The sequence below is a fragment of the Cervus canadensis genome, chromosome 1 (assembly GCF_019320065.1).
Source record: "Cervus canadensis isolate Bull #8, Minnesota chromosome 1, ASM1932006v1, whole genome shotgun sequence".
In the NCBI taxonomy this organism is placed as follows: domain Eukaryota; kingdom Metazoa; phylum Chordata; class Mammalia; order Artiodactyla; family Cervidae; genus Cervus; species Cervus canadensis.
Window position 1 is genome coordinate 72239069 of NC_057386.1, and position 26805 is coordinate 72265873.

Here is a 26805-nt window from a genome sequence, read left to right on the forward strand (position 1 = left end):
TTAGTTCCCTGACCAGGGAAGTGCAAACCTGGGTCCCCTGCATTGGTAGCATGAAGGCTTCACCACTGGATCAGGGTCTAAAAAAGGAAAACAGAAGCTGCTTCTAGTATTTATGACAAAGGGAATTTAATGCAGGGGATTGGTGACACTGTTGATGGCAGAGGAGAAGGCAATCAAGGGATATGAAGAAACCCAGAGAGATGGTTAGCGTCAGGAAAAGAACCACTTCCATCTTTAGGCTGTTATATACCTATTATTATTATTTTCCTTATGGCAAGTAGGCAGGAGCTACTCTAGGTCTGTCAGGGATTCTAAGTAGAAGATATATTCTTGGGAGATTTATAATCTGATTGGAGAGACGAGGCACATGCAGAAAACAGATTGTGATTAAGGGCTAAATCTCACAGAGTCTCAGAACTGGAAGGGCAGTGGTGAGGGAAAGAGACCTTCTGTGCTTCCTGGGCCATTGAGGGGGCTTCCCAGGTGGAGTTAGTGGTAAAGAACCGCCTGCCAATGCAGGAGACATAGAGATGGAGGTTTAAACTCTGGGTTGGGAAGATCCCCTGGAGAAGGGCATGGCAACCCACTCCAGTATTCTTGCCTGGGAAATCCCATGGACAGAGGAGCCTGGAGGGCTACAGTCCATGGGGTCACAAAGAGTTGGACACAATCAAAGTGACTTAGCATGCATGGGCCACTGAGGAATGAGCTAAGGGATGCTTTTCATGGAGTTTCTTTGCCTAACTTAACACTTCTGGAGAGTAACCTGAGTTCCAGGACTCTGTGAATAAGCACCTGTGACACATTTTCTTCTCAGAACAATCTTCTCTTCTAGGGAAACAGCTTTACCTGCCAGTCAGGGAAGTATTTGTTCAGGAAGAAAGGAGATCGAGATGAAAGCATTTTGCTCTTCTAAAGAATACTGGCAGATTTAAAATTCATGTTCAAAATAGCATAGCTGACCTTGTGCAAATACTCTTGATACAATTAACTGGAAACCAAATGGGCAGGTCAGCGAGGTTTTACGGTATCTGCAATTGCCTTTTTTCCATGTCTCTCTTCTTCTATGTGCTTCTTTCTCTCAGGACTCTTGACTGCTCTTTTGCATTCTTCACTTATTAATTTTTTACTTCTTTGAAAGAATCGGATCTAAGTCATTTACAACTTGTAAATTTAAGTCAATATTTACACCCAATGAAATTGACCCTTAACATTGCCGTATATTTTGGGGAGTAAAATTTTGAAAATAGAACATGAAAAGTGAAAAAAGGCAAGAATAGTTTGAACAAGTAGTTTGAGTATAGGATATTTAAAAATTAGTTTATATAGTTAATATGGATATTTAAGAAAAGCTTTAAAAAATTCTCAAATAAAAAATAATTTTAAAATCGCACATGTACATTAGATCATAAGATAAAGTTTAATACATTTGATCATGTTAAAGGACACAAAACACAGCCAGTCTAACCAAATTTCAGGCATGCATTTACATAAATATATTAAATTAAGAAAAGAAATTATACACTTAAACATCCTTTTCACCTAAAAATCATTAAATCCACAGATCAACAATAAAAACCAATTCTCTGCATTTATCACTTCAAGATACAATTGTTCTATTTTAAAGATAACACAAATACACTTGTTAGAATTTATATGCATTATACATATATTATATATTACATAGATAGTGTGTATACATATGTAGTGTTTGTACAGATAGATAAATATATATACATGGGTGTGTGCACACATACAGATACACACAGATGTATTTTAGGCCATCTGTACTATTACTGCTGGATTTTGATGTCGAACTAAATTAGAGCAGTTGGGTGCGATTACTGTCTTCTGCTTCAAACGCACCCATTGGGCTCACAATCTCCCATTATAAACATCCTTGCCTTTTCTATAGTACATAAATCGTGCTGGGCACTTCAATAAATCTTTGTTAAATTAATGAATGGATGGATGGCTGAATAACAGAAGATCAATAAAAAAGAACTAATATTATAATAACTTGGTAAAGTAAGTCAAATTAATGCAAATATAGAAGGATTATCTAAGCTGATGACTTTGCGTGTTATTCTTCCAAAGAACATTTATAGAAAACATCTAGTACATATATTAACTTGCTTTCTTAAATGTGTACCTGCTTTTGTTACTTGTTCCCACAGTCTTCTGCCTCTTATTAACAGAAATCCAAGCAAAGTATCTTCTGTGATTAAGGTTATAGACAAATTGCCCTAATTGTCAAAAATCTAAAGGAAAATGAACTGCTAGGAAAACCAAAACTGAGAACACTTTAGCCATGCTAAAGTTAAAAGATAAAGTTAACCATTCTTTAAAACTGGACAAAATTAACCACAGATAAAGCCAGGAAAGACATGGTTTCTTTACCAATTTCTTTTATGCTTATTAATTATAATGATTTGAAAAATTTTTTAATTTTAATTAGCTGGGTTTCTTTTAAATAGACTTCTTTAGCATGTCCTAACGAATGAACTCCAAAAGTCTCATAGAAGCTCAGTATCATTTATCTTCTTACTCCATAGTTCTTGGTGAAATGCAAGTCCAAAAATGTCCTATGAATTGAATGAGATGTGGGAAATACCTGATATAAGGTTGTCAGTTTGATTTCCCAATAATAGTATTAGGAATAGAATGTATTAATGTGTTAATAGTATTAGGTTCTACTATACATAAACTCCTAATTTATTTTATGAAAATCATGTTTCTGATTTTAAGAATATAAGGTGAAGAATACCCAACACACTTTTGGACATAGACTATACCAAATCTGATCACACATTGTTCATGTGAATGGAAACTCTTGGCTAGTTATTTTTTAGTGCAGAGGGCAATGTACAAGAGTTAGTTTCTAACTGTGAAGACAAAGCTTATTTTCTATTTAGCCATTATGAATTTCCCATCCCTGTTAATGTTCTGGTTTTTTTTAATCTTGTGTTAAAACTTTTTTTAAGTTAAAAATTTTTAACTTGAAAGATTATAGTCAATTTAAAGAACTGACCAAGCATTTATATTAATTTGCTTGTGTATAAGTAATATAAAATCTACATATGCAAAAAAATCCTGACCAAAATGCGATGTCTGACTTTGTGATATACATGAGATGAACCTTAGAACTCATGTTGAGCTGACATCATTTTTTTGTTGTTGTTAAAAGCAGTGACAAGTTTTAAGCTTACGCTTTATGTTAACACAAGGGATCATTATTTTTTATTGCTATCAATCAACTTGTAGATGACCTATACAAAAGAAAGAATGTATCTTTCTTTTGGGTGCATCTTGGGTTCACATTTAATGAATCAAAAGAGCTAATCTGATAAGTAAATCTCTTCATAGTCACTAGGGAAATAATCACTATGACTGAGAAGAAAATGGCACAACACTTTCTCATGCCCACCTGAGTACACTGTGCTCCCCAAAACAGTTAATTTTAAGACCATTTTCAAAACTTATGAGTGCATATTAAGAGGAAGAAGTGTTGCAACTGGTTAGGATTAATGTCCAGCAGGTTTTATGGTCATGTTTTTAATATTTTTAATATCAAATGCTTCTATTATTAGGTTTCTCACCTTCTCTGCATCATATTAATTATAAAAGGTATGACTAATTTGTGTTTGTGTGATAAAGAGAAAGAAGGTAAGATAGAATATATTTCTTTAGGATATTCTAATGAGAAACTTTCTAGAGGTGTTGTCTATAGTCACAGTAACAGGCCCACTAACTTCTTGGAGGTATTAAAGAAATGGGCACATTTTCAAGGCATGGAACTTTGGTCTGAGTTCTCTGCAAGTTCACGTTTCATTCCAAGGGTGGGGTAAAAAGATTCTGAAGTCTCCACTGAGGGACTATTTAATTTTTCCCTCATAGATTTGGGATAGTCTTACTTAAGATTATTCAACCATCCATAGAGATGGTTGTTGTTTGAAAAGGAAATAGCTGCTAACTTTTCTTATTGTTAACTCACACTGTTGGACTGGGGACATTATTTGTAGCATCCAAGATGGAACCCCAGCTGAGCTGGGACATCTAGGCTGGGAGTCATGTACACTTTCTGTCACTTCTTTCAATGATTGCAATAGGTCAGTCTAGTCTGTTCATAATTTGTCTACTGTTCTTTATGATTTAGAGTTTGAACAAATGTACTAGGAGAGGAATTTTTCAGGAAAATAAAGATCATAACTGGCAAAATCAATAGCAACCTGCTCTAGGACATCTTCATTAGTGTCCTGAGGACATCTCTGTTTAGTCAAAACCAATAGAAGCAGAGAAGAGAGAGGTTAATAAGAGAAGGGATGTATGGGGTGGGGGAAGAAAAAAGATAGAGAAAGAGAGAGAGAGAAAGATATCACAGGTAACATTCTATAGAGATGCTCAGAAACTAATTTATTGAGCAGCCAAATATAAATGCCTATAATATACCTTATTTTTCCTCTTAAAAATTTAGGCTTAGTTTTTATGTTTCAAAACTAAAAGAAACTAATACAATTTAAATTAATGTGTACTTTGAAAGACCCTAGATGCAGCATCTAACCTAAGATCCTAAACCTAGGAGATTTCTTTTTAGTTTATGATTTGGAGATAAAAACAATATTACAAAATTGTTAAAAATTGTTAGTACATTATTATGTAATTATTTTCAAATAAATAAATAGAGAAGTGCTTACTCTTAAATATATAAATGAAAAGGAGAATAGCTTTCTATTTAGGTTGTATGTGTAGGTTTCTTTGCTCTTCTTTATGAGATAGTCCATTAATCTGGGAAAATTTCTGAGTATTCTTTGTGATAAAATAAAAGGTATATTTTACAATAGTCATATTGAAGGGAAATTCCAAAAAGAAAGGTATAGATGGAAGCCCTTTTTATCATTATTCAAGTTTCTTAAATCTTCCCTTCTTTGTACTTTAATGATGTGTCAATTCAGTTGTCTTCTTATTACCTCAAATAACTAGCAAGAAAACAAATTTCTATCAACAAGAACAAGAGTTTGTTAGAAGCAGTGGCAGAAAATATTTTGCCCCAACTCTTTATAACTACCATCATAGCATTTTACATTAAATTGATCCCCAAAGCTTAAGCTCTAGAATGGAAAAAAGGAATAATAATTTACACGTCTATGTTTACTGTATCTTTATCTCCCACATCTATATTCGTACAGAGGACATTTTCTTTCATTTCGATTATGTGCTTTTTTACTGAATAGATATTGCCATTCATGTGATGAAACAATTCTTTTTCCCTAGCTCATACTTTTTAACCGATTCCTACTTTCCTCTCATCATGAATTATTTAAGATCATTCTCAGTCACATATATATTTAAAATGTACTTGAAAGGAAAGGTCAAAAGTTTTTTTTGAAATGATCACTTAGTTTAAAATATGTAGGTATTAATCTCTCTGCTATTTACTTCTTTCCTAAGAACAGAAAGAAATGATTCCAATGACTGTCTTTGCTGGGGTTTAATGTCAGTGGATCTGTTTTCTTTTTAGAAAATTTTGATCTTTTATTCTAACGACTCCCTGTAGAAAAGGCAATGATACCTGGGGTACATATGTTTTTCTAAGTCATTTGAAACTCTTTCACTTGGGAAAGGACTATCTAAAAAAAAGCTGGGTCTGGTCAATTTAATCTAGGTATTTTTAAGTAGGAGAACTAATGACAATGGAACATCTTTTCTTTTATAAAGATTCTTTTGGAAAAGATGGAAAGATTCAAGATGTCAGAAAAAATGCTGTTGTTTTTTTTTTAAATTTGGCTGAATATACGGCAGTATCCTTATTGTTTTCAGTGAAACTATGAACAGGAGAATGTGTAATAAAACTGCACGATTTGACAGATTTAGACAGCTGGCTCCCTCACAAGAAGCTCACATTTTGTGAATGTCACCCACGTTGAATAAGAGATGAGGAGATGGTAGGGTCCATTTACAAAAATGGTTGTCAGGACATTTTTTTTTTTAATTGTAAAACTTTCTGTGATGGAATTCAGTAAAAGGGCTATGAAGAGAAAGCCACAGGCACAAAAGACTGCTATTAACCTACAGATGCGGGCTACGGCAGGGTTCACTGCAAGATTTGTCACACTGTTGGGCCAATGAAGTGTTCGTGTGACTAGAAGGGACCACCCCTTTTCTGGGGTAAGAGGGCAATTTGGTCTCCATGCTCATTTAATCCTGAGACTTCTTTGAATAGACTGTCCATTGAAACCTAAATTGTGCAAAATTATGCATGCACTTTTTAATGCAGGCTATTGTTCACTAAGCACTGAACCAAGACTTGTCAACCCATTTCCATTGGGCATGAGGTCACTTGAAACTTAAGCAATCATATATGGCAGACAAGAACAGGGTACTTAACCAAACTTTCTACGTGGTCGTTTCTCACTGTGCTTTCACTGCAAATCTCTCGCTTTCCAACAATCAACAAATATGAGTTGCAAGATTTTGTTTATTTTTTAAATTGACGCGCCTGTTCTTAAAGGTAAGGAGTAGGTTTGGGAAGTCTATCTGTGTTGTATAATCTGTCCTGCTCTACAATTTAGACTCTGGAGGGACAGATGTTAAAGAAGGGCAACCGAAAGTGGGGGCCCACACATCGAGTCGATGTTCCTTCAGTGGTGCAAAATGCCCTGATAACTCTTTATAATCCAAACATGGCAGGCTGACTTCAAAAACCACGAAGAGAAGAGTCTACCTGAGTTTCTGCAGTTTAAGTTAGAACATGTCTTTTCTTGAAAAACCCAAAAGAATGTTTACAGGAAATTTATTCTTACATGAACCAGAGAGGATTTTCATTGAGTTCTGAAGGAATGTACACATTAAAAGTCATATTTGGCAAGAATGAGCATATTAAAAATTCGTACATGTGACAGCTTACATAGGCAAGATTTGTTCAAAACGAGTGAACTCTTTTTCCAGTGAGGTTCGACTCAGTGTGAAACCCACAACATTCTAATCACATATACTCTGATGGGCTTGCTATGGTGAAAAGCATTTTACGAATGTTTAATGCTGGAATTTTATAATGAGTGGCTGTTTTCTTGCTTTTTCATCCGTCGTTAATGATTACATGTTGGCACAAGGATACATTGCTAGATTAGATCCACAGCACATTAAAGACTGTTTGCTTTCTCACTCCCCTTCTTTCCAATTAAGTTGGTGAAAAATGTAACTTTAGTATTTTACAGGACAGGGTAAAGGTGTTTCATCTAGGTGATGTCTATATTATAAAAATAAAATAAAAAATATAAATATGTAACACAAACCCAGTGCCTATTGTTAAATAAACTATACAATAATAGCAGACCTTTTAGGAAGATTGGTTTTAGAATATGCTGTTATGATTTAATTAGAAAACACTTGAAAACTATCTTCAAATTAAGCTAGAGTAACCAGATTTCTCTGCCAATAAAAAGGTAAGTGCGTTAACATTCTATAATCGGATACACTGATAAAAATGCAGATTATAATTTTATACCGTTGCCCACTTAGAAATTAATCAGGGCTGAAACATTCTCTCATATTATAGTCCTTTAATATTAATATAAAAATATGGCCTTTTAAAATTCAATCCATCAGATTGCACAGTAATGTTTTAAAACTCCATTGAAGTAGACTTCAGTGATTACAGACAGAAAATTCCTGGGAAGTCAAATCATCTCTTCCGGTGACATAAAAATGCCGTTACCAATTTACAATGGAATTTCCAGGGAAATTACTCCACACAAGGAAATACATACTTTTAAAACCCATCTATTATGCAACCACACGCATAAGGTTTTTGAGTGTGTGTGTATATGTGCATATGTGAACAAACATGCCAATATACACACAAGACCTGCACATTTCTGGAAATGACTTTTAAATTAATCAAAGAAAATGAAATCACAGGAGTGTGTAGCAAGATAACAGTTGTTCTTTTTAATGACAGGATAAAAAAATAAATGCCCACTGGAAAGGAATAGTCAAACAGTCCCAGAAACTATACAATGTAACTTGTTAGATCCAGCAAATAAGATGTCATGTCAATGATCTGATCAAGAATACCTGCCCTGGTCACTCTGCGGAGGTTTCTGTCCACCTGTTCACATTGAGGACCAAGATATCCTTTTTTACAGAGGCACTTGTTGGGTCTAACACAGACACCACCGTGGCAACACGCTGGCTCACATTTCGCTGGAAGAAGAAGAAGAGCAATAAAATTACGTTCCATTCTGTAGGTCAGAAACGGCACTGAATATGAGGCCAGTAAATACTTGATGAGTAAAGAAGGGAGGGAAAGAGGAGAAGAGCAGTCCCAAAATGATCCCAAAGCTAATAAATACAAAGAAAGAAGATTTTGGACTTCCAGTTATTTGGGGGCCAGAATGCAGCAGACAGTGGGAGATATTTCTAGAGAAGCAGATCACCCAGATCATGGGAAACAATTTCAATCCATTATAGAATTGACTTTATGTAAAACGAGGACCCTGATGCTGGGAAAGATTGAAGGCAGGAGGAGAAGGGAGCAACAGAGGACGAGATGGTTGGATGGCATCACCGACTCAATGGACATGAGTTTGAGCAAGCTCCGGGAGACAGTAAAGCCTGGTGCGCTGCAGGCCATGGGGTTACAAAGAGTTGGACATGACTTAGTGACTGAACAGTAACGTCGAATTTCAGTTCTTTAAAACTTCTGTTTCCCTAGGGCATCTCCAACAGAAAGTCTTCCAAGTACCTCTGGTTTCCATTCCTCCTGGCTAGGACCTCACGGTGGGAAGGGCATGGCCAGAGAGGAAGACCCAGAGGCTGGAATATCAACAGTCTAACAGCCAGAAATGGTTCGTTTTTTATTTTGGTTGGAGGGAGGATCCATTATGTGGATTCCCTTGGATTCTTCCCTTTCCTTGTTCCCAGGGGGTGCACAGCATATGTCTCATTTCTGATTGCACCTTGAAGCCCTTTCTTGGGGGGAGTCAGTGAGGTTGACCAGTGAAAGATCTTTTCAGCAATCCGTTTCAGGGTACTTTATAGCACAGGACTGCCTCAGAAAAGAATGTTTACCACTACAATATAGGTAGGGAATGTAAAGATGTACTGTTAAAATGAGGTGGAGACATAAAATTGAGCCTATAACTTAGTCTCTTACTGATAGGATGAATCTGGGGTGTGCAGCCACTGTAGATAGAATCAAATTCCTTGAATACATATCCTTATACTTCTCAGTGACAGTTCTTTTAACCTTTTCCAATGCATTAATAACAATCCAGGGGTCTGTGGCTCGTATATGGGAAAGAAACAACATGGAGAAAATAAACAACAATAGTCTTTTAAATTTGTGGGAGATGAGCAAACTATGTGAGTATATGAATAAAGTTCTTGGTTGGGTCAAAAATAACAAAAAAAAATACTTTAATAAAATGTTTCTGGTTTAATCTCATATATTCAAAGTATCTAAACTGATTTAGGGAAAAGATGAGAAAATACTTTATGAAAATATAAATTTTCATTTATATCATATATTATTATCATATATCTATTATGGTATATATGAAGCCACCTATATTCAAAATTATGTTTACCCTCAGCTTAACATTCTGTTACTAGCAGGCACTCAAAAAATTTTTCTTATCCAATGACTGGAGGTGACCTAAGAGTCAAATATAAGCAAAATATAAGTAAGGAATAAGACAGAATGGACACCAGGTAAAACAAGTCGAGAGAAAAGATATTATCAAGCATCAGAGGAAGCAGGAGGAAGAGATATCATCAGGAATTAGAATATTATTGCATTTAAACACTGATCCTCATTTTTTAGCCAACTAACGAAAAAATATAGAATATGAATATTTGTTTTAAATAATGTAACTATTTTATTTCTGTTGTTTCAATTATGATACCTTTTTCCTAGATATGTAACCATGGTATCAATCAGTCACATAATATTATTAGTGCTGAAGGAACTGAAGCTTAAAATGGATACTGTCTATGAGACTTTAAATATTGTCTACTTTATTTTGACAATATATAAACAGTGTATGGCTATAGTATTTTGAAACAAATACATGTTTAGAATAAAGAGAGATGGCCTTTATGAATGATGGATACTTTTAAATATTAACATGGGACTTAGAATTTTGTCAGCAAGAGAGACTTTAATGTTTGAAATCTTTTGTAAATAACACGAATATGCTGGTCATTGAAAACGTTCTTTCAACATACCCATCTTAAACTCTAGGTATCTAAATTAATCTAACTGTCTTCACAACAGGTAGAATTTAAACACAACTGCGTCTATTTGTGGAAGTCACAAGTTAAAGGATAGAATAACCCTGGAATGAAACTCCTTTGCTCTCTGAGCAGCTGCACACCTAGCTGACGGTCGACAAGGGAGTGGCAAAAAGAATGAAGAAAATCTCATAAGATGACTCTAGGTAACTGTATCTTCCCCTTTCCTATAAAAACACCAACTGAAAACCCCTATTTTAGGGCACTGCATCAAGGAAGCAAGCAACAAAATCAAGGGAGGGCCTATATGGAGTGTTTGAAAAATTCTGGCACTCAGAAAGGGCCTTTGCACACACCAGGTCACTGCTGCTGTTGTTCGGTCGCTCGGTTGTGTCCGACTCTTTGCGACCCCACGGACTGTAGCTCACAAGGCTTCCTGGTCCTTCACTAACCTCCAGGAGTTTGCTCAGACTCACGTCCCTGGAGTCGATGATGCCATCCAACCACCTCATCCTGTCACCCGCTTATCCTCCTGTCTTCAATCTTTCCCAGCATCAGGGTCTTTTCCAATGAGTCTGCAGGTTTGAAATCTCTAATCTGGGACTCAAAGCCCACAAGGATGACCTAGTTGGGCTGTTTTCACTTTTGATTTTGTGAAAGAACTCAATTATCTTTATAACTAACCTATATAAACGAATTGTTTACGTTAGGAAAATGGCAAAGTCTTCATGTATAAATTCAGAAACAAGCTGAGCATTACTATTATTGTAAATGGCTACAATTTTATCCTATTCATCTTTTTCTGTGAGGGGGACTGTACCTCTCAGTTTGTGGGATCTTAGCTCCTTGAGCAGAGATCGAACGTGAGCACCCAGCAAGCTTGGAGTCCTAACCACCAGACCTCTGGGGAATTTCCCCTTTTCATCTTATAGCTGAAAGTTCATACCCTTTTATCAGCCTTTCACTATTTCCCCCACCTCTAGCCCCAGGCAACCACTTTTCTGTTTTTATGAGTTTAACTTAAAAAAAACCAAATTCCATATATAAGTGATATCATGTAGTATTTATCTACTCTCTGGCTTTTTCACTTAACATACTGTACTCAAAGTCTATCCATGTTGTCAAAAATGGCAAGATTTCCTACATTGCTGAATAATAGTCACGTGTGTGTGTGTGTGTGTGTGTGTGTATGTGTGTGTGTCACATCTTTATCCATTGAGTCACTTACATTGTTTCCATATTTTGGCTACTGTGAATAATGCTGCTATAAACATGGGTATGCAAATATAAATATCTCTTTGAAGCCCTTTTTCACTTACTTTGGATAAATACTTAGAAGTGGCTTGTTGGATCATATGGTCACTCTATTTTTCAGTAAATGGCTACAGCTTTGAACATTAGATCCTTCTAGAAGAAATAACTAATGTTAAGGTCTTGAGTTCCTAGAGGCTGTCCCATGCCTTCTCTTTCCCAGGGACAACAGAAATACTAACCGACTCTGCAGAAGTCCCCTTCCCAGCCGGGACTGCAGCAGCACGTTCCCGTAGGGGTGCAGTAGCCATTCCGACAGAGCCGGGAGCACTCGGATGTCAGGGTCTGGGAGGGCTGGACCACGGCCCTGCATTCCTCAGGCATCAGAGGTCTGCATCAAGACACAAAATCAAAAGCGCATTTTGGGTGAAAATCAGCACTGGGATAAAATCGAGCAATTTTATAGCTTACAAAGCATGTCTCTTCCTTTCTATGGAAAATTTTCTTTTAAGTCACTCAGACAGAAAGGTCAACAACTTTCTAAGAAGACGTATACCCGTGAGGAAACAAAATAACCAGTTTTGAACCAAAGGGAGCACATTAAACATGGTTAAGAAACTTTATCATGATCAAGATTCATTGATTAAAAATGTAATTACATTACACCAATATTTTGGTGGGGCTTCCCTGCTGGCTCAGCGGTAGAGAATCTGCCTGCAGTGCAGGAGACGTGAGAGATGCGGGATTGATCCCTGGGTGGGGATGATCCCCTCGAGAAGGAAATGACAACCCACTCCAGCATTCTTGCCTGGAGAATTCCATGGACAGAGGAGCCTGGTGGGCTACAGTGCATGGGGTCACCAAGAGTGGGACATGACTGAAGCGACTAAGCACACACACAATTTTTTGGCATCTAAGAATTCCTAGCAATTACAAATTTAACAATGAAGACGTATGGATATTTTAAAGTTTTTTTTTTTTTTCCAGGACTCCAAAAGGTTTTAGGAATAGAAAAAATAGGTATATTTCGCAATATGAGGGGGCTGAAGGCAGTCATTAAAATGAGTGCTTGTAGCCTAAATAGCTTTGAAATTACTTTTTATTTCATTTTCATGTTTCTTTTGAGATACTTTTTTCCAGAATGACTGGTTTTGAAAGGACATAAATAATACATGTGTGTTTCTGGACTCAAAGTTTAAACTGTCTATGCAATAAATGATCTATGTAGAGAGATTTTTATATATGTGTGTGTATATATGTACATACATATTTTTATAACTTTATTTTATGCTGCTATGAAGAAAAAGAATGCTAATAGTAGCAAACAAAAGTATCTTATCTGTCACTTAAAAAGTCACAGACCTTGTTTTAACTGCTCGACAACTGCAGTCATTTAGAGAAGGACCAAGCTGCCTACAGAAAATTGTCATACGTCTTCATGTTTTTGAATGAGAGGTTATCTTTCAAGATGGTTCAGGCTAGAAGCATGATCCCAACTGCTCATTACCTCATCTTTGAGAAAAAATATGCAATGGCCCTTTGCTATCAGTCACTGCTACCTGCGCCTCAGTGTGGCGAGAAAGCTCTTTTCAGGGAAGGAATGTAAACAAATGCTTCATCACCAGTCAAATCACCACCGTGAAGAAGGCCAAGTCAGTTGGAGTCCTTAAGTACCATAACAAAGAAGGTGATAATTATGGGTCAGGACCACCATAGAGGTAAATGATACAGCTTTCTGAGAGAAGCAAATAATTAGGCCCCGCAGCCTCAGTTTTTTTGAGACAGGTTATCTTGTTATGCCCTGTGGCAACGTGAACTGTGATAATAATTTGAGGTCTGATCTGAGACTGTTTCTACAATGACTCAAAACCATATTTAAAATATCCAGTGACTTCTTTAGCTCCTCTCTCCAATTAAAACCCACTCTCTGTTGAAAGGATTGTTTGGGATGAACATGTACACACTGCTATATATAAAACAGATAACTAATACAAACCTAATGGATAGCATAGGGAATTCTGCTCAATATTCTGCAATATTCTAAATGAGAAAAGAATTCGAAAAAGGATACGTATATATGTATAACTGAATCCCTTTGCCGTACACCTGAAACTAACACAACATTGTTGATCAACCATACTCCAATATAAAATAAAAGTTTTAAAAATAAATTACTGATTTTTGCAACTATTGTGACAATTCAGAAAACTCCCTTAAATTGACTCAACCTCTTATTTAAATCTAGAAATGGTCCAGTTTATGTGAAGATACTTGAGACATTCTACATTTTCACTCAGAACACACTATCAAATATTTTCCTTGTCTCTCCCCACCACCCCCTGCCCCAAGGAAGTCTTTCTGGGAGTAAGGGCAGAGGGTGATATGGTGGAATATCACCTTAAATGGCCAAGGAAAGTGAGGGAATTATCTTCGCCTTCTTATTTTGAATAGCCCAAGTCTGCTCAATTTTTCCCTCACATAAAATTCTTATTTTGTTTGAGATACTATGGTGGCCTTTTGACCATCAGAAGAGCAGTTTCTCAGAAGTCACGATGTTCTTCTGAATTACAGATCACCACATTTACTAGTCAACAGGTATTGTTCACATTTTCCTGCTAACTGAGATTCTATTTATCCATTTCTATTTAGGCTACCCACTCCAGTATTCTTGGGTTTCCACTGTGACTCAACGGGTAAAGAATCCACCTGCAATGTGGGAGACCTGGGTTTGATTCCTGGGTTGGGACGATCCCCTGGAGAAGGGAAAGGCTACCCACTCCACTATTCTGGCCTGGAGAATTCCATGGACTATATAGTCCATGGGGTCACAAAGAGTTGTACATGACTGAGCGACTTTCATTTTCACTTCAATTATTACTAACTTGTTCATGCTCTTTCCAATTCATTCAAGAAAAAAGACGCAGAAGTAGAGTATATCAGAAATATATTACATGTTACATGCAATGGAAAATGTGCAATCACATAGTTCACATGCTACTTGATGATATGGTTTACACCTGAGCAGATGAATCTAAAGAGAAGATACCATGTGATCAAGAATGTAGGTGACTTCAATCAGACAACTACAACCAGAAGATGCTGCGTGTTTGAAGCAAAGTATAGGATCACTGAGTCATGTGCACTGGGAACAGATAAGGCAGTCTGATGAAAATGGATTCACTGCAGAAGTATGGTTTTTCGGGGCAGGATATCTGATCCTTGTTTCCCGGCTGATCCTCCAATTAGACAGTTTGATTTTCACCAAACATTCAAATGTGTGTAAACTCAGATTATGGAGGGAATTCTAATTTTTTTTTAAAATTTTGCCTAAGATAGAGCAAATGCTTATCTATCTGTAGATGCGATTGCTTCATGCTTGGGCCTGTTTAGTTTATATAAGACTGTGTGGCTGTCATATATAAACATGATTCCCTTAAATTTCTATTTAATTACCTACAAAAATAACTGTATTCTTTTATGAAGTTGACAACTCACATTCCTCACTTAGCATGTTAAAATCTGCCCCCACCCTCCTTTTAAACTATTATTCTATTGGGAACCCTTGAACATGAAAATGTACATGAAACATAGCCCATCACTTATTGGACCTCACTTTCCTTAAGGAATGAGGATTCCTATTTCTTCTTTCCCTTCCCCATTGAAATAAAAGTTTTCTGAGGGCAAAATCTGTATATTCAATCCTCTTCAAGTCTAGCCATTGACTGCCAGGTACTATACTCTTCATGGGGAGAAGACAAAAATAAAACAGTATCCTGATCCTCATGGAGACCATTGTGGGGAAGACAGACAGGCAAACACAAAAGTATAAGGCAGTAGGATCTTTGTTATGATAGAGGGGCATATAAAGTTATCAGGAATACAGACGAGAGTGCAATTAATTTAGGATTGAGGGATATTATAGAAAGATGATATTTAAGCTACCAAAGTATTTTATCTCCTCAATTACCTATAGTCCTAGGAGGTAGGAAAATACCATGGAATTTCAATATGTTTATTGAACTAAATGCGTACAGTAGAAACTTTTTCAAATCTAGAATATAAATTCCATGAAGGCAAATAATTTCCTCTCTTCTCTGTGTCTTTTTAGGACCCAGAAGAGTGCATAGCACATGCAAGATGCTTATTAAAAATCTTCTGAATGAATGAAATGAGTGTAATTTTAAAAGAGTGTTTGGTTCTTTAAAATGCTGTTGAGAACAGATAATTTAGGGGAGGGATATGATTAAAATTGATTAAATTAAAATTGATTAATCATTAAAAATGATTAAACTTTTATATCATAAACATAAAACTAAAAACACTGTATTTCTTTCTGTGGCCTAAATTAACTCAAGTCTTACAAAATTCTTCCAAGGCACAATTAAATTCATTTATTTTAAATAAAGCATTTTTACACTAATTATAATTGTAATAAATAAACAACAGGCTAAGAAGTAAGCAAGACATAAAGAGATATGATTATTTTCTCCTCCAATTGGGAATTAAGTCAACACATCAAAATTCATTCAACACAATCAAAACATATTTGGCAAAGCCTGACAAAGATTGTTGGAGGGCTCAACCATTTCTTTTCTCCACACACACTTTTTGTTCTAGGGACATTTCTTCTTTCCATTGAAAGAAGTAAGTTTCCTTTACATGGAATAAATAAGAATTAAGAAAAGGGAATAGAAGAAGTAAATGTGAACTTTATTATTGTTGTCACCTTGAGATAGACCTTCTTGTATTTCAAAATTGTTACATATACACACCTAGGGATCCAAACACAAATCTAGAGTATATACCTGTTATCACATTTGTCATTCTTAATTTTTATTGCACCAGAAATTTGGGCATTTTAATATAGGCCTAATAAGAATTGCTTAAATAGTATTCTCCTTTTAAACAATTCTTTTTTAAACTTTTAGACCCTTATGTCTACTGAATGAAGTCTGAGATAAAGTTTTCAAAACAGAAAACTGGCCTAAGAGGATATTTAGGTTTTTAATAAAGAATATATGGTGTCTATTTGTTGACAGTTATTCTCCATAATTCTCAGAAATTTAATTTAATTTCCTAATTAGAAAAACACATTTCCTAATCCCTTTACACATGACAAATAATGAAACACTAGAGGGTTAGTGCAGAAAACTACCCAACACTTCCTAATGTATAAAGCATTGTTTTCAGAAATGTAAGAAATTTTCTTAGAAATCTACTTTGATTCATTTTGTGTAGTAGTACAAAGCTTTAGATACTTTTAGGGAATAAAGGAGAAAATTGAGAAACCCGAGTAATTCATAACATACATCATACCATGATGACTTTTTGTGAATAGCTAAGGCCAACGGTGACTGTCTCTGTGTAGTGGGTTAAAGAATGATTTTAATTTTATGATCTTTAATTTAATAAGTGACTGACTCGATAAATGGGAAGTCTCTATCCATCTGTATGGACGCACAGGGGTAAATTCTGTCTTAGCAGGCCTGATCTTCAGAGTGAGTGCTGCAGAGACCGATCTATTGTGTCTTTTATAAAAAGTAAAGTGTTCATTCTGAAACTTTTGTAAGGGGTTCAGATTTTAAATTCATGTCATTGTAAAACAAAGTACATTGATCGTGAGTAATATTCTTTTTATAAGACTCTGAATCATTGTAAGTTTCAGAAGACGTGCTCATTCTTCAGCATCTCTTAGAAAATGTTCTGCTTGAGGTGATTGAGCAGGTGATGTAAGAACTGTCTTACTCTTTTTTTTTTTCTTGTGGAATCTTAGTTCCCTGACCGTGAATCAAACTCAGGCCCTACACAGTGAGAGAGCAGAGTCCTAATCACTAGACCACCAGGGAATTCCCTTATTCCTTTATCCATAGTCATGTTGGGACACATGGAAAAGTGATCCCTTATAACTATAACCTTTGCAAAACTATTTTCCTTTTTTTTTTGACAATTAGTCATCTCTATTATAGAAAGTAGAAAATTAAATTATACAATTGTTGTTTAGTCGCTCAGTCGTGTCTGACTCTTTGTGACTCCATGGACTGTAGCCCGCCAGACTCCTCTGTCCATGGGATTTCCCAGGCAAGAATACTGGAGTAGGTTGCCATTCCTTCTCCAGGGATCTTCCTGATCTAGAGATCAAACCTGTATCTTCTGAATTGGTAGGAGGGTTCTTTACCACTGAACCCAAAAAATTATAAAATGGGGAATAATAAAAGGATCTTAACAGAAATTTTAAGAAGGAATAGAGAAAATATTTCTGCTCTACTATTTGCAATTGGAGAATTGTAGTATGTGTGACTTCAGCATTATTTATATAGTCCAAACTGAGCTTCTGATATCCACACCTCAGTCTTAACCCTCAGACTTCCCAGGTGGTGTTGGTGGTAAAGAACCCACCTGCCAATGCAGGTGACATAAGAGATTCAGGTTCGATTCCTGGGTCGGGAAGATCCCCTGGAGGAGGGCATGGCAACCCACTCCAGTATTCTTGCCTGGAGAATCCCACGGACAGAGGAGCCTAGAAGGCTACAATTGATAGGGTTGCAAAGAGTCAGACATGACTGAAGTGACTTGGCATGCACACAATCCTGATCCTCCTACAAGGAGGGCAGATCTTCTCTATTTCCGTTAATGGCAGCTCCCTTTTTTGTTTTGTTTTGTTTTTGGCAAAACTATTTTCCTTTCATGTTTTTTCCCAGTTCTCATGAGGTAGGAAAAACGGTTAAGTCTGAATCCTCATTACTCAGTGTGACACAGAAGAGCAGCCCCAGCACCACCTGGGAGTTTGTCAGGAACGTCGACTCTCAGGCCCCTCCCCAGACATATAGAATCAGCGTCTGCACTTCACAAAGTCTGTCAAGAGACTCATGTGCATAGCCAAGTTACAGAGTGGCTTTTCTAATTTAGGGCCATTCCCAGCCAGTGGTGATTAATGGGGCCATGAATTAATGTGGCCAGGAGCTTCCAGGATGGAATATTCTGGAATCTTATGACTAGATGGAATAAGACCTCTGTACAAGGAGGCAGCCTTCCTGCACCACCAGATTTGATGGCTTAATGGGTCTCCTCACTCTGGAAGCATTTGGATACATAGGTGATAACCCATAAACACTCATTGGTTCTAAAATCATGACCCAGCACTTTTGCCTCAAAAAATTAAGAAAATGGAAAATTTCTCATGATTGGTGAGATTTTTACTATTTTCCCATTTGTATAGCTTGAGGTATAGGAGTGAGCACTAGTGTATTAGTACTGTCATCTTTTAAATACTCATTTTAGGGTCTTTCTCCAAGGTCAACATACAAAGGAATTTTTGTTTATTTTGAGTCTGGATGATTTTTTTTTAGTTTGGGTAGTCACTAAATTTTTCTTGCTCATGTGGACATTTCTCTTTTCAGTGTCAGTTTACCCGTGAGGAGTAGAAGTTTGGATTCAGGCTACATATAACCATTTTGTAGCACCTGTTAAAATGATAATACACCGTACAAATTCAATTTGGCTGTGAGGAATCTTATATGTGCATAATATAATCCTATTCCAGGTCAGAGAACAGAGACTATGGAATCTGTTTCTGTGTAATCATGCAAAACTGGTTTCACAGGACTTCGTGGCTATGTAGATGGCAGCACACATTTCCTAACAATATTTTTCAAGTACCATTTGAGATCTATAAAAAAATTGAATGTTTTAAGAGCTACTTGCTTTCATTCTTAAGGAATGCCTTCTTTGATATTATATCACATGTAGGCCACTTAGAAAAATCTTTTTATGTATGTCCTCAGTAACCCTGATATTGGAAAGAAGGAAAAGAAAACAAATTCAAGAATACTTCTGAAGTTATATACATTATTGATCATATTAAACATTATTAACTTGTACTGTATATTTCTAGAATTCAAATTTAGAATGGGAAAACCAGTGCTCTAGCTTATTTCTCAAACCACTGCATTTTTCTGTTCTGAAAGGCACTGAACAGTGGGGCTAGGTTTGGGCTCTTTTCTCTGGGGCCAAGGTTGACTTTGTTTTAAGGTCTGTGGCTTAAATGCTGACTGCATGATTGCTCAGACAAAGGAGTGTCCATTGTGTGTCCATACATTTGTTCCCCCATAGTGTCCACACATTTGTTATCTATGTCTGTGTCGCTATTTCTGCTTTGCAGATAAGATCATCCATACCATTTTTCTAGATTCCATATATATGCATTAATATAGCAATATTTGTTGGACTGCCTAATGCTATTGTTGTTCAGTTACTCAGTCGTGTCTGACTCTTTGCAGCCCCATGGACTGCAGCACCCCAGTCTTCCCTGTCCTTCACCAGCTCTCTGTCTTCACCTTTGCTTAAACTCATATCTATTGAATCAGTGATGCCATTCAACCATCTCATCCTCTGTTGTCCCCTTCGCCTCCTGCCTTCAGTCTTTCCCAGCATCAGGGTCTTTTCCAATGAGTTGGATCTTCGCATCAGGTGGCCAAAGGATTGGAGCTTCAGCTTCAGCATCAGTCCTTCCAATGAATATTCAGGGTTGATTCCCTTTAGGATTAACTGGTTTGCTCTCCTTGCTGTCCAAGGGACTCTCAAGAGTCTTCTCCAGCACCATGGTTTGAAGGCCTCAATTCTTCAGCACTCAGCCTTTTTTATTGTCCAGCTCTCACATCCATACATCAGCTCAGTTCAGTCGCTCAGTGTCTCCAACTCCTTGCGACCCCATGGATTGTAGCACGCCAGGCCATCCTGTCCATTACCAACTCCCAGAGCTTACTCAAACTCATGTCCATAGAGTCGGTGATATGATCCAACTAACTCATCCTCTGTTGTCCCCTTCTCCTCTTGCCTTCAATCTTTCCCAGCATCAGGGTCTTTTCAAATGAGTCAGTTCTTTGCATCAGGTAGCCAAAGTATTGGAGTTTTAGCTTCAGCATCAGTCCTTCCAATGAATATTCAGGACTGATTTCCTTTAGGATGGACTGGTTGGATCTCCCTGCAATCCAAGGGACTCTCAAGAGTCTTCTCCAATACCACAGTTCAAAAGCATCAATTCTTCAGTTTTCTTTATAGTCCAACTCTCACATCCATACATGACTACTGGAAAAATCATAGCTTTGACTAGATGGACCTTTGTTGACAAAGTACTGTCTCTGCTTTTTAATATGCTGTCTAGGTTGGTCATAGCTTTTCTTCCAAGGAGCAAGCATGTTTAATTTCATGGCTGCAGTGATTTTGGAGCCCTCCAAAATAAAGTCTCTCACTGTTTCCATTGCTTCCCCATCTATTTGCCATGAAGTCCATGATCTTAGTTTTCTGAATGTTGAGTTTTAAGCCAACTTTTTCACTCTCCTCTTTCACTTTCATCAAGAGGCTCTTTAGTTCTTCTTCACTTTCTGCTGTAAGTGTAGTATCATCTGCATATCTGAGGTTATTGATATTTCTCCCAGCAATCTTGATTCCAGCTTGTGCTTCATCCAGCCCGGCATTTCACATGATGTACTCTGAATATAAGTTAAATAAGCAGGGTGACAATATACAGCCTTGGCGTACTCCTTTCCCAATTCTGAACCAGTCTGTTGTTTCATCTCCAGTTCTAACTGTGGCTTCTTGACCTGCATGCAGGTTTTGCAGGAGGCAGGTGAGGTGGTCTGGTATTCCCATCTTTTTAAGAATTTTCCACAGTTTGTTGTGATCTACACTGTCAAAGGCTTTAGCATAGTCACTGAAGCAGAAGTAGATGTTTTTCTGGAATTCTCTAGCTTTTTCTATGATCCCACAGATGTGGCAATTTGATCTCTAGTTCCTCTGCCTTTTCTAAGTCCAGCTTGTGCATCTGGAAGTTCTCAGTTCACACACTGTTGAAGCCTAGCTTGAAGGATGTTGAGCATTACTTTGCTAGCATGTGAAAAGAGTGCAGTTGTGTGGTAGTGTTAATGAGATTATTAGAACATTCACAAATACCTGCTCAGTTTTGTTCTATGGTTAAAGATGTTACCAGAATAAAAGTAGATACCAAAGCCACTTACACCTTCCAGTAATTTCATATTCAACTTTATCCTCATGAGATAGGGCTGACCTTGTTACTCCCAAGTTTAGAAGATTAGAACATGGATGAAAATATGAAATAATTTTCATACAGCCTAATTCAAGATGATCTGGAATTCTTTTCTAGCATAGATTTTTACTCAACTGGTCCTCTTGAGGAACAAAGTGAGCTAGGCACTGTATTTCAGGCCCTTTATTAACCTCCCTATCCAAACACCACCACCAAGATACACAAGTATCTAAAAGGGTGTGTGAATTGCCTTCATTCAACTTTATCAGCTTAACGCAATGCATATATTTCCAGGGTAAAATTAGGAAATGAAGAGGTATATATTTCCTTGAAAGGAAAACCTAGGAGAAATGACTAATGAAACTAGATAAGGTTGTTTGCTTTTACAGAGAAACAAAGTCCAATTTTATTAAATTGCCTTAGGTGTTTCTTGTACTGTTTTTGTTATGTCCTTAATTCAGAAACTGGTCTACTATAATTATTAGAAAAATAGGCATTTCACTTTAACTCAGTGGACTTGTTCCTGAAAAATCTTGCATTGTGTAATAAAAATAAGGTTTATAGGAAAAAATAGAGCTGGGGCGGACTCTTCAAGATCTATGCAACTCTGTATCTAAAGCACTAAGAAGAGTAAAATGTGGTGCCTTGGAGAGGGTATGCTAGGGATATCGGAGATCACCTGCAGGTGGAGGAGAGAGTCACTCGGGGGAGATCAGAAGCACACAAAATATCGTATATTAATGCATAAATGTGGAATCTAGAAAATGGTGTACATGATATTATTTGCAAAGCATAAATAGAGACACAGATGTAGAGAACAAATATATGGATACCAAAGGGGAAAGGAGAGGGGTGGGAGGAATTGGGAGACTGGGATTCACACACATACACACACACACACACACACACACACACTATTGATACTATGCATAAAATAGATAGGGGCTTCCCAGGTGGCTCAGTGGTAAAGAATCCACCTGCCAACGCAGGAGACTCGGGAGACATGGGTTCAATCCCTGGGTTGGGAAGATCCCCTGGAGGAGGAAATGGCAACCCACACTGTTCAGTCTTCTTGCCTGAAAAATCCCACGGACAGAGGAGCCTGGTGGGCCGCTGTCCATGGGGGTCACAGAGAGTCAGATACAACTGAGTGACTGAGCATGCAAGTAGAAAATAGAGAACTAATAAGAAGCTGGTGAGTAGCACAGAAACCCTACTTAATGCACTGTGGTGACCTGTGTGGGAAGGAAGTCCAAGTGGCAGGGATAATACATATGTATGTATGGCTGACTCACTTTGATGTATGGTAGAAGCTAACACAACATTATAAAGCAACTGCTTCCCTGGTGGCTCAGTGGTAAAGAATTTGTCTGCAATGCAGGAGACCTGGGTTTGATCTCTGGGTTGGGAAGATCTGGAGGAGGGCATGGCAACCCACTCCAGTACTCTTGCCTAGAGAATCCCATGGACAGAGGAGCTTGGCAGGCTGCAGTCCTCAGGGTCACATAGAGTTGGACATGACTGAAGTAGCAGCATACTCCAAAAAAATTAATTAAAAAAACCACACACACATAAAACCAAAAACCACAGAACTGACGCTCTGATCTCAGGAGGAAGTGAGACCTGCAAAGGGCCATGCAATGGCTCCTGGGGTTGGCTGGGGGAACTCCGGGCCATACTTCTTTCTTGTTTTAACTCAACTGGGAAGGCTCCTTCTGCCTACACAAGTCAGGCTGAGGCCTTGTTCCTCTTGTCATTCTGGCTTTAGTTGCTTGGAAAGCTACATAATTTCCATGTTATGCAACCATCCTTTTCTTTTATAGGTGAGTTAATTAGTCTGAAGGAAAATCACAGCATAGCAGGACAGACTGGACCAGGAAGCCAAATTACAGTGAGTTTTACCCACCTTGGTACATATTGCCTTCTAGACCATTAATTTTGGCAATTTATAATATACCATGTTTTGACATAATTTTATTGTTCCAGAGTGGCAATATTTATCTCTGAGAACATTGCTAATGTTTTAGACAATGTGTGCAATCTCTTGATTTAAGATAAAAATAAGCCCCTTAGAGAAAAGGACTAAATTCTCATGTATATTCTCCCACCATAACACATAATGGACGCTACCCACTCCAGTATATTCTTGGTCTTCCCTGGTGGCTTAGCTGGTAAAGAATCTGCCTGCAATGCGGGAGACCTAGGTTTGATCCCTGGGTTGGGAAGATCCCCTGGAGAAGGGAAAGGCTTCCCACTCCAGTATTCTGGCCTGGAGAATCCCATGGACTGTGTAGATCATGGGGTCACAAAGAGTCGGACAGGACTGAGCAACTTTCACCTTCACTTCACTTCACTTTCACAATACCTTGCACACAGGAGACAAGCCAAAGATACCTGCAGACTGATTAAATCTCATGATTTAATCTCGTATAACTAGACTTACTCTGATAGGATAGAAAATAAAAACTGAAAAATTAGGATTCAATAAAAAGTCAATGCAATTGCATCCTAATATAAAGAAGGAACCAAATTCTGTTCAGAATTTGTCCAAAATCAATTTTTTTAACTTAAAAACAACTTACAAGCCATAAATGATAAAAATGTTAGACACTAAATAAGAAACATTGGTGACCAATGTTTTAAATGGGAAGTAAGATTTGAAACAAGTTTCTATCCTTTAAAATAGCACAAAAATGTCAGCTTAAATTCTCTTTGAAGACTACCAGGATGACAAATTTCTAAATTTTAATGTTATACCTTTCAATTCATTTGTCAATATTGATAAAATGAGGCATTTAGGCAACAGTTTTTTTAATCAAGTAAAGTGAATTAGTTAAAAAAAGTGATGCTAGGGTACAATATGTCTCTTTAGAAAGTGCATCTTCCTCTAGAAAGCATTTTTTACAAATTTATGTGGCTGTTCCATGCAAGATTAAATCTGTCTTTATCTCAAGAACTGCAATATCTGATGATATACTGTCTTACAATAAAAGTATGATATTCAGAAGGTCTGATAATAACAGATCTCCACCATTGTCCCAGGCAGGGAAGAAACATGGAAACTGAAAAGAAATGGTTTTAATTATCCTTTGATAAAAAATAAATTATTAAAAAAATAAACAATTAAAAAGAAATGCTTTTAAAAGTTTTTGACTCAACAAATTCTTTTTGAAGAATATATTTTTAGTTATTCATATTCTCCATTTTCTGCCTTTTTAACAAATGCCACTTGTAAGTGGCAATTCAATCAAGTTTTCATAGCAATCTGTACAATTAATCTAGGAACTGATATATCAGCATTAAAAATTGATAGTTTAAGGAAGACTATGTAATTAATATAAAGCAGAAAATTCCCTTGAATACTGTGGTCACATGTCACATCTTCAGAAAATAGGATCTAAATATAAGAAATCTTATAGTATAGGCTTTAAAAATAACAGGATCATTTCAATAAAAATTTTTAATAAATTATGATATAATATTTTGTATGTATCTTGAAATAGGTGATGGCATTACATAGACTTGTATGGACTATTTGAGTGTCTTTAAGTATGTCTGTGTACATATATACACATACAACAAGTCTTGGTAAAGAATGAATAAAATTCCAGTTATCCTTAGACCATTACCATACATTATGTATGCATTCTCATCCATTCATTAAAAGTTTATCTTATCCCATTCTTTTGTAATATATCTTTAAATTTTCAGATACTTCTGGCAATTTAGGAAGGATGTGTTAGCTAAAAATATTGTGCACCACAACATATGCTATGGCATATTAAGAATAAAAAGTAAGCAGGCACATATAAGTGTATGCCATTTTTGGTGATTGGAAATGTAGAAAAACCATAGCAAAAATGTGGACCATGCTTCCCTTGTCTTTTTGACTTCAAATCCACCACGCTGAATGGATTTTTATAAGGCATATACTTGTTCATGACCTCTAGTGTTAAGAAATTCTGTCATGTTTGAAAACTAGTCCCTGGTCGAGCCTGTGTCCCTGTTAATAGCTGAAAGGTCAATGGAGCTGCTAAACAGTTTGTGTTACTGTCAGGGTGGCCATGAAAACACCGCCTGCAGCAAGAGGACTTGGCAGCTGGGTCAACAGGCACTGTGGGGATTTATCAACCTAGGGAGGCCACTTGCATAAAACTCTGACTGATGAATTGGGACTAGACTGGCTTATTGGGCTAAACCCTCTCCATTATGCATGGCTTTCTTTAGGATGGCAGAGCTGCCTGCCAGCTCTGAGACATATGCGAAGGATAAACAGAACCAATTTCCTCTCATGAAGTGATTTTTTTCCTGTGTGGAAAAAAAAAAAGCACTCTTCAGCATCCAGCATACTAAGGAGTAGGATGAAGATATTAAGGAAAAAATAAACAAAGAAAAGTGAGGGGGGGCATAGTGGGGAGGAGAAAGAAGAGCAGTTTTGTTTTTTGTTTAATATTAATACCATCATATTTATTAGTTTCCAGACTTCCAAATAACACATACGTAAACAGAAGAACATTGCAAACTGTTGTTACTAGCAGCAACAGTCCTTAAACAGAAAGGGTTTAGGTGAATTAGGAGTGATTTCAAGATAAGATTAAAAGTCATAGTTTTTCTTTTAGCAGCTGGTATATGAACAGTAAAACCATAAATACATAGACACCCTGGTTTAGGCATGAGGGCGGTTTTTTATATTGGTCATACAGGAGTCTGGAGATAGGATGTTTCTATAAAATAACCTCTGAAGCTGGGAATTTGCATTGTTAATTTATAGACCTCTTAAGGGAATGGGTTGTGTGATTTGAGTGGGTATAACAGATAAGCAACCTGTTAAAATAGAGAAAGACTGGGTACATGGTAATTAATTCAGTATGTTTAAGAATGATTTTGTTTTACAAATTCCTGAAGAAATAACCCTGGAAATATTTCCAGGTCAAAAAAAGGGACTTTAGTTTCAGTTTATCTGAAACAAAAATTAAAGAATCTTTTTCAATAGTGTGAAAAAATTTGCATCCTATAAAAATGAAGCTTGGTAAGTTCACAACTCCATTAGAATCCTTTCATTTCCACTCCTCAGGAGCACTTATGTGATTCTGAAAAAATTTAACAAAGAATAAGCCTCTAAGACATGACTTGAACAACTGAAAACTAGACTCAAGAGTTCTTTCCCTGGAGACTCAGACAGTAAAGAACTTGCCTATAATGCAGGAGACCTGGGTTCGATACCTTTGTCAGGAAAATCCCCTGGAGAAGGGAATGGCAACCCACTCCAGTATGCTTGC

General features: G+C 36.9%; 1 protein-coding gene across 1 annotated transcript in view; it reads right to left on the minus strand.

The window, feature by feature from the left end:
• Positions 1 to 7345: 7345 nt before the first annotated feature.
• LOC122452056 (hedgehog interacting protein) overlaps positions 7346 to 26805 on the minus strand; it is a 104064-nt gene continuing 84604 nt past the window's right edge. The window contains exons 12-13 of the mRNA XM_043485376.1: positions 11727 to 11875; positions 7346 to 8202 (exon numbers count right to left, since the gene is read on the minus strand). Of these exons, the coding sequence (XP_043341311.1) occupies positions 8009 to 8202; positions 11727 to 11875 (343 nt within the window). The 3' untranslated portion in view covers positions 7346 to 8008. The remainder of the gene's footprint in view (positions 8203 to 11726; positions 11876 to 26805) is intronic.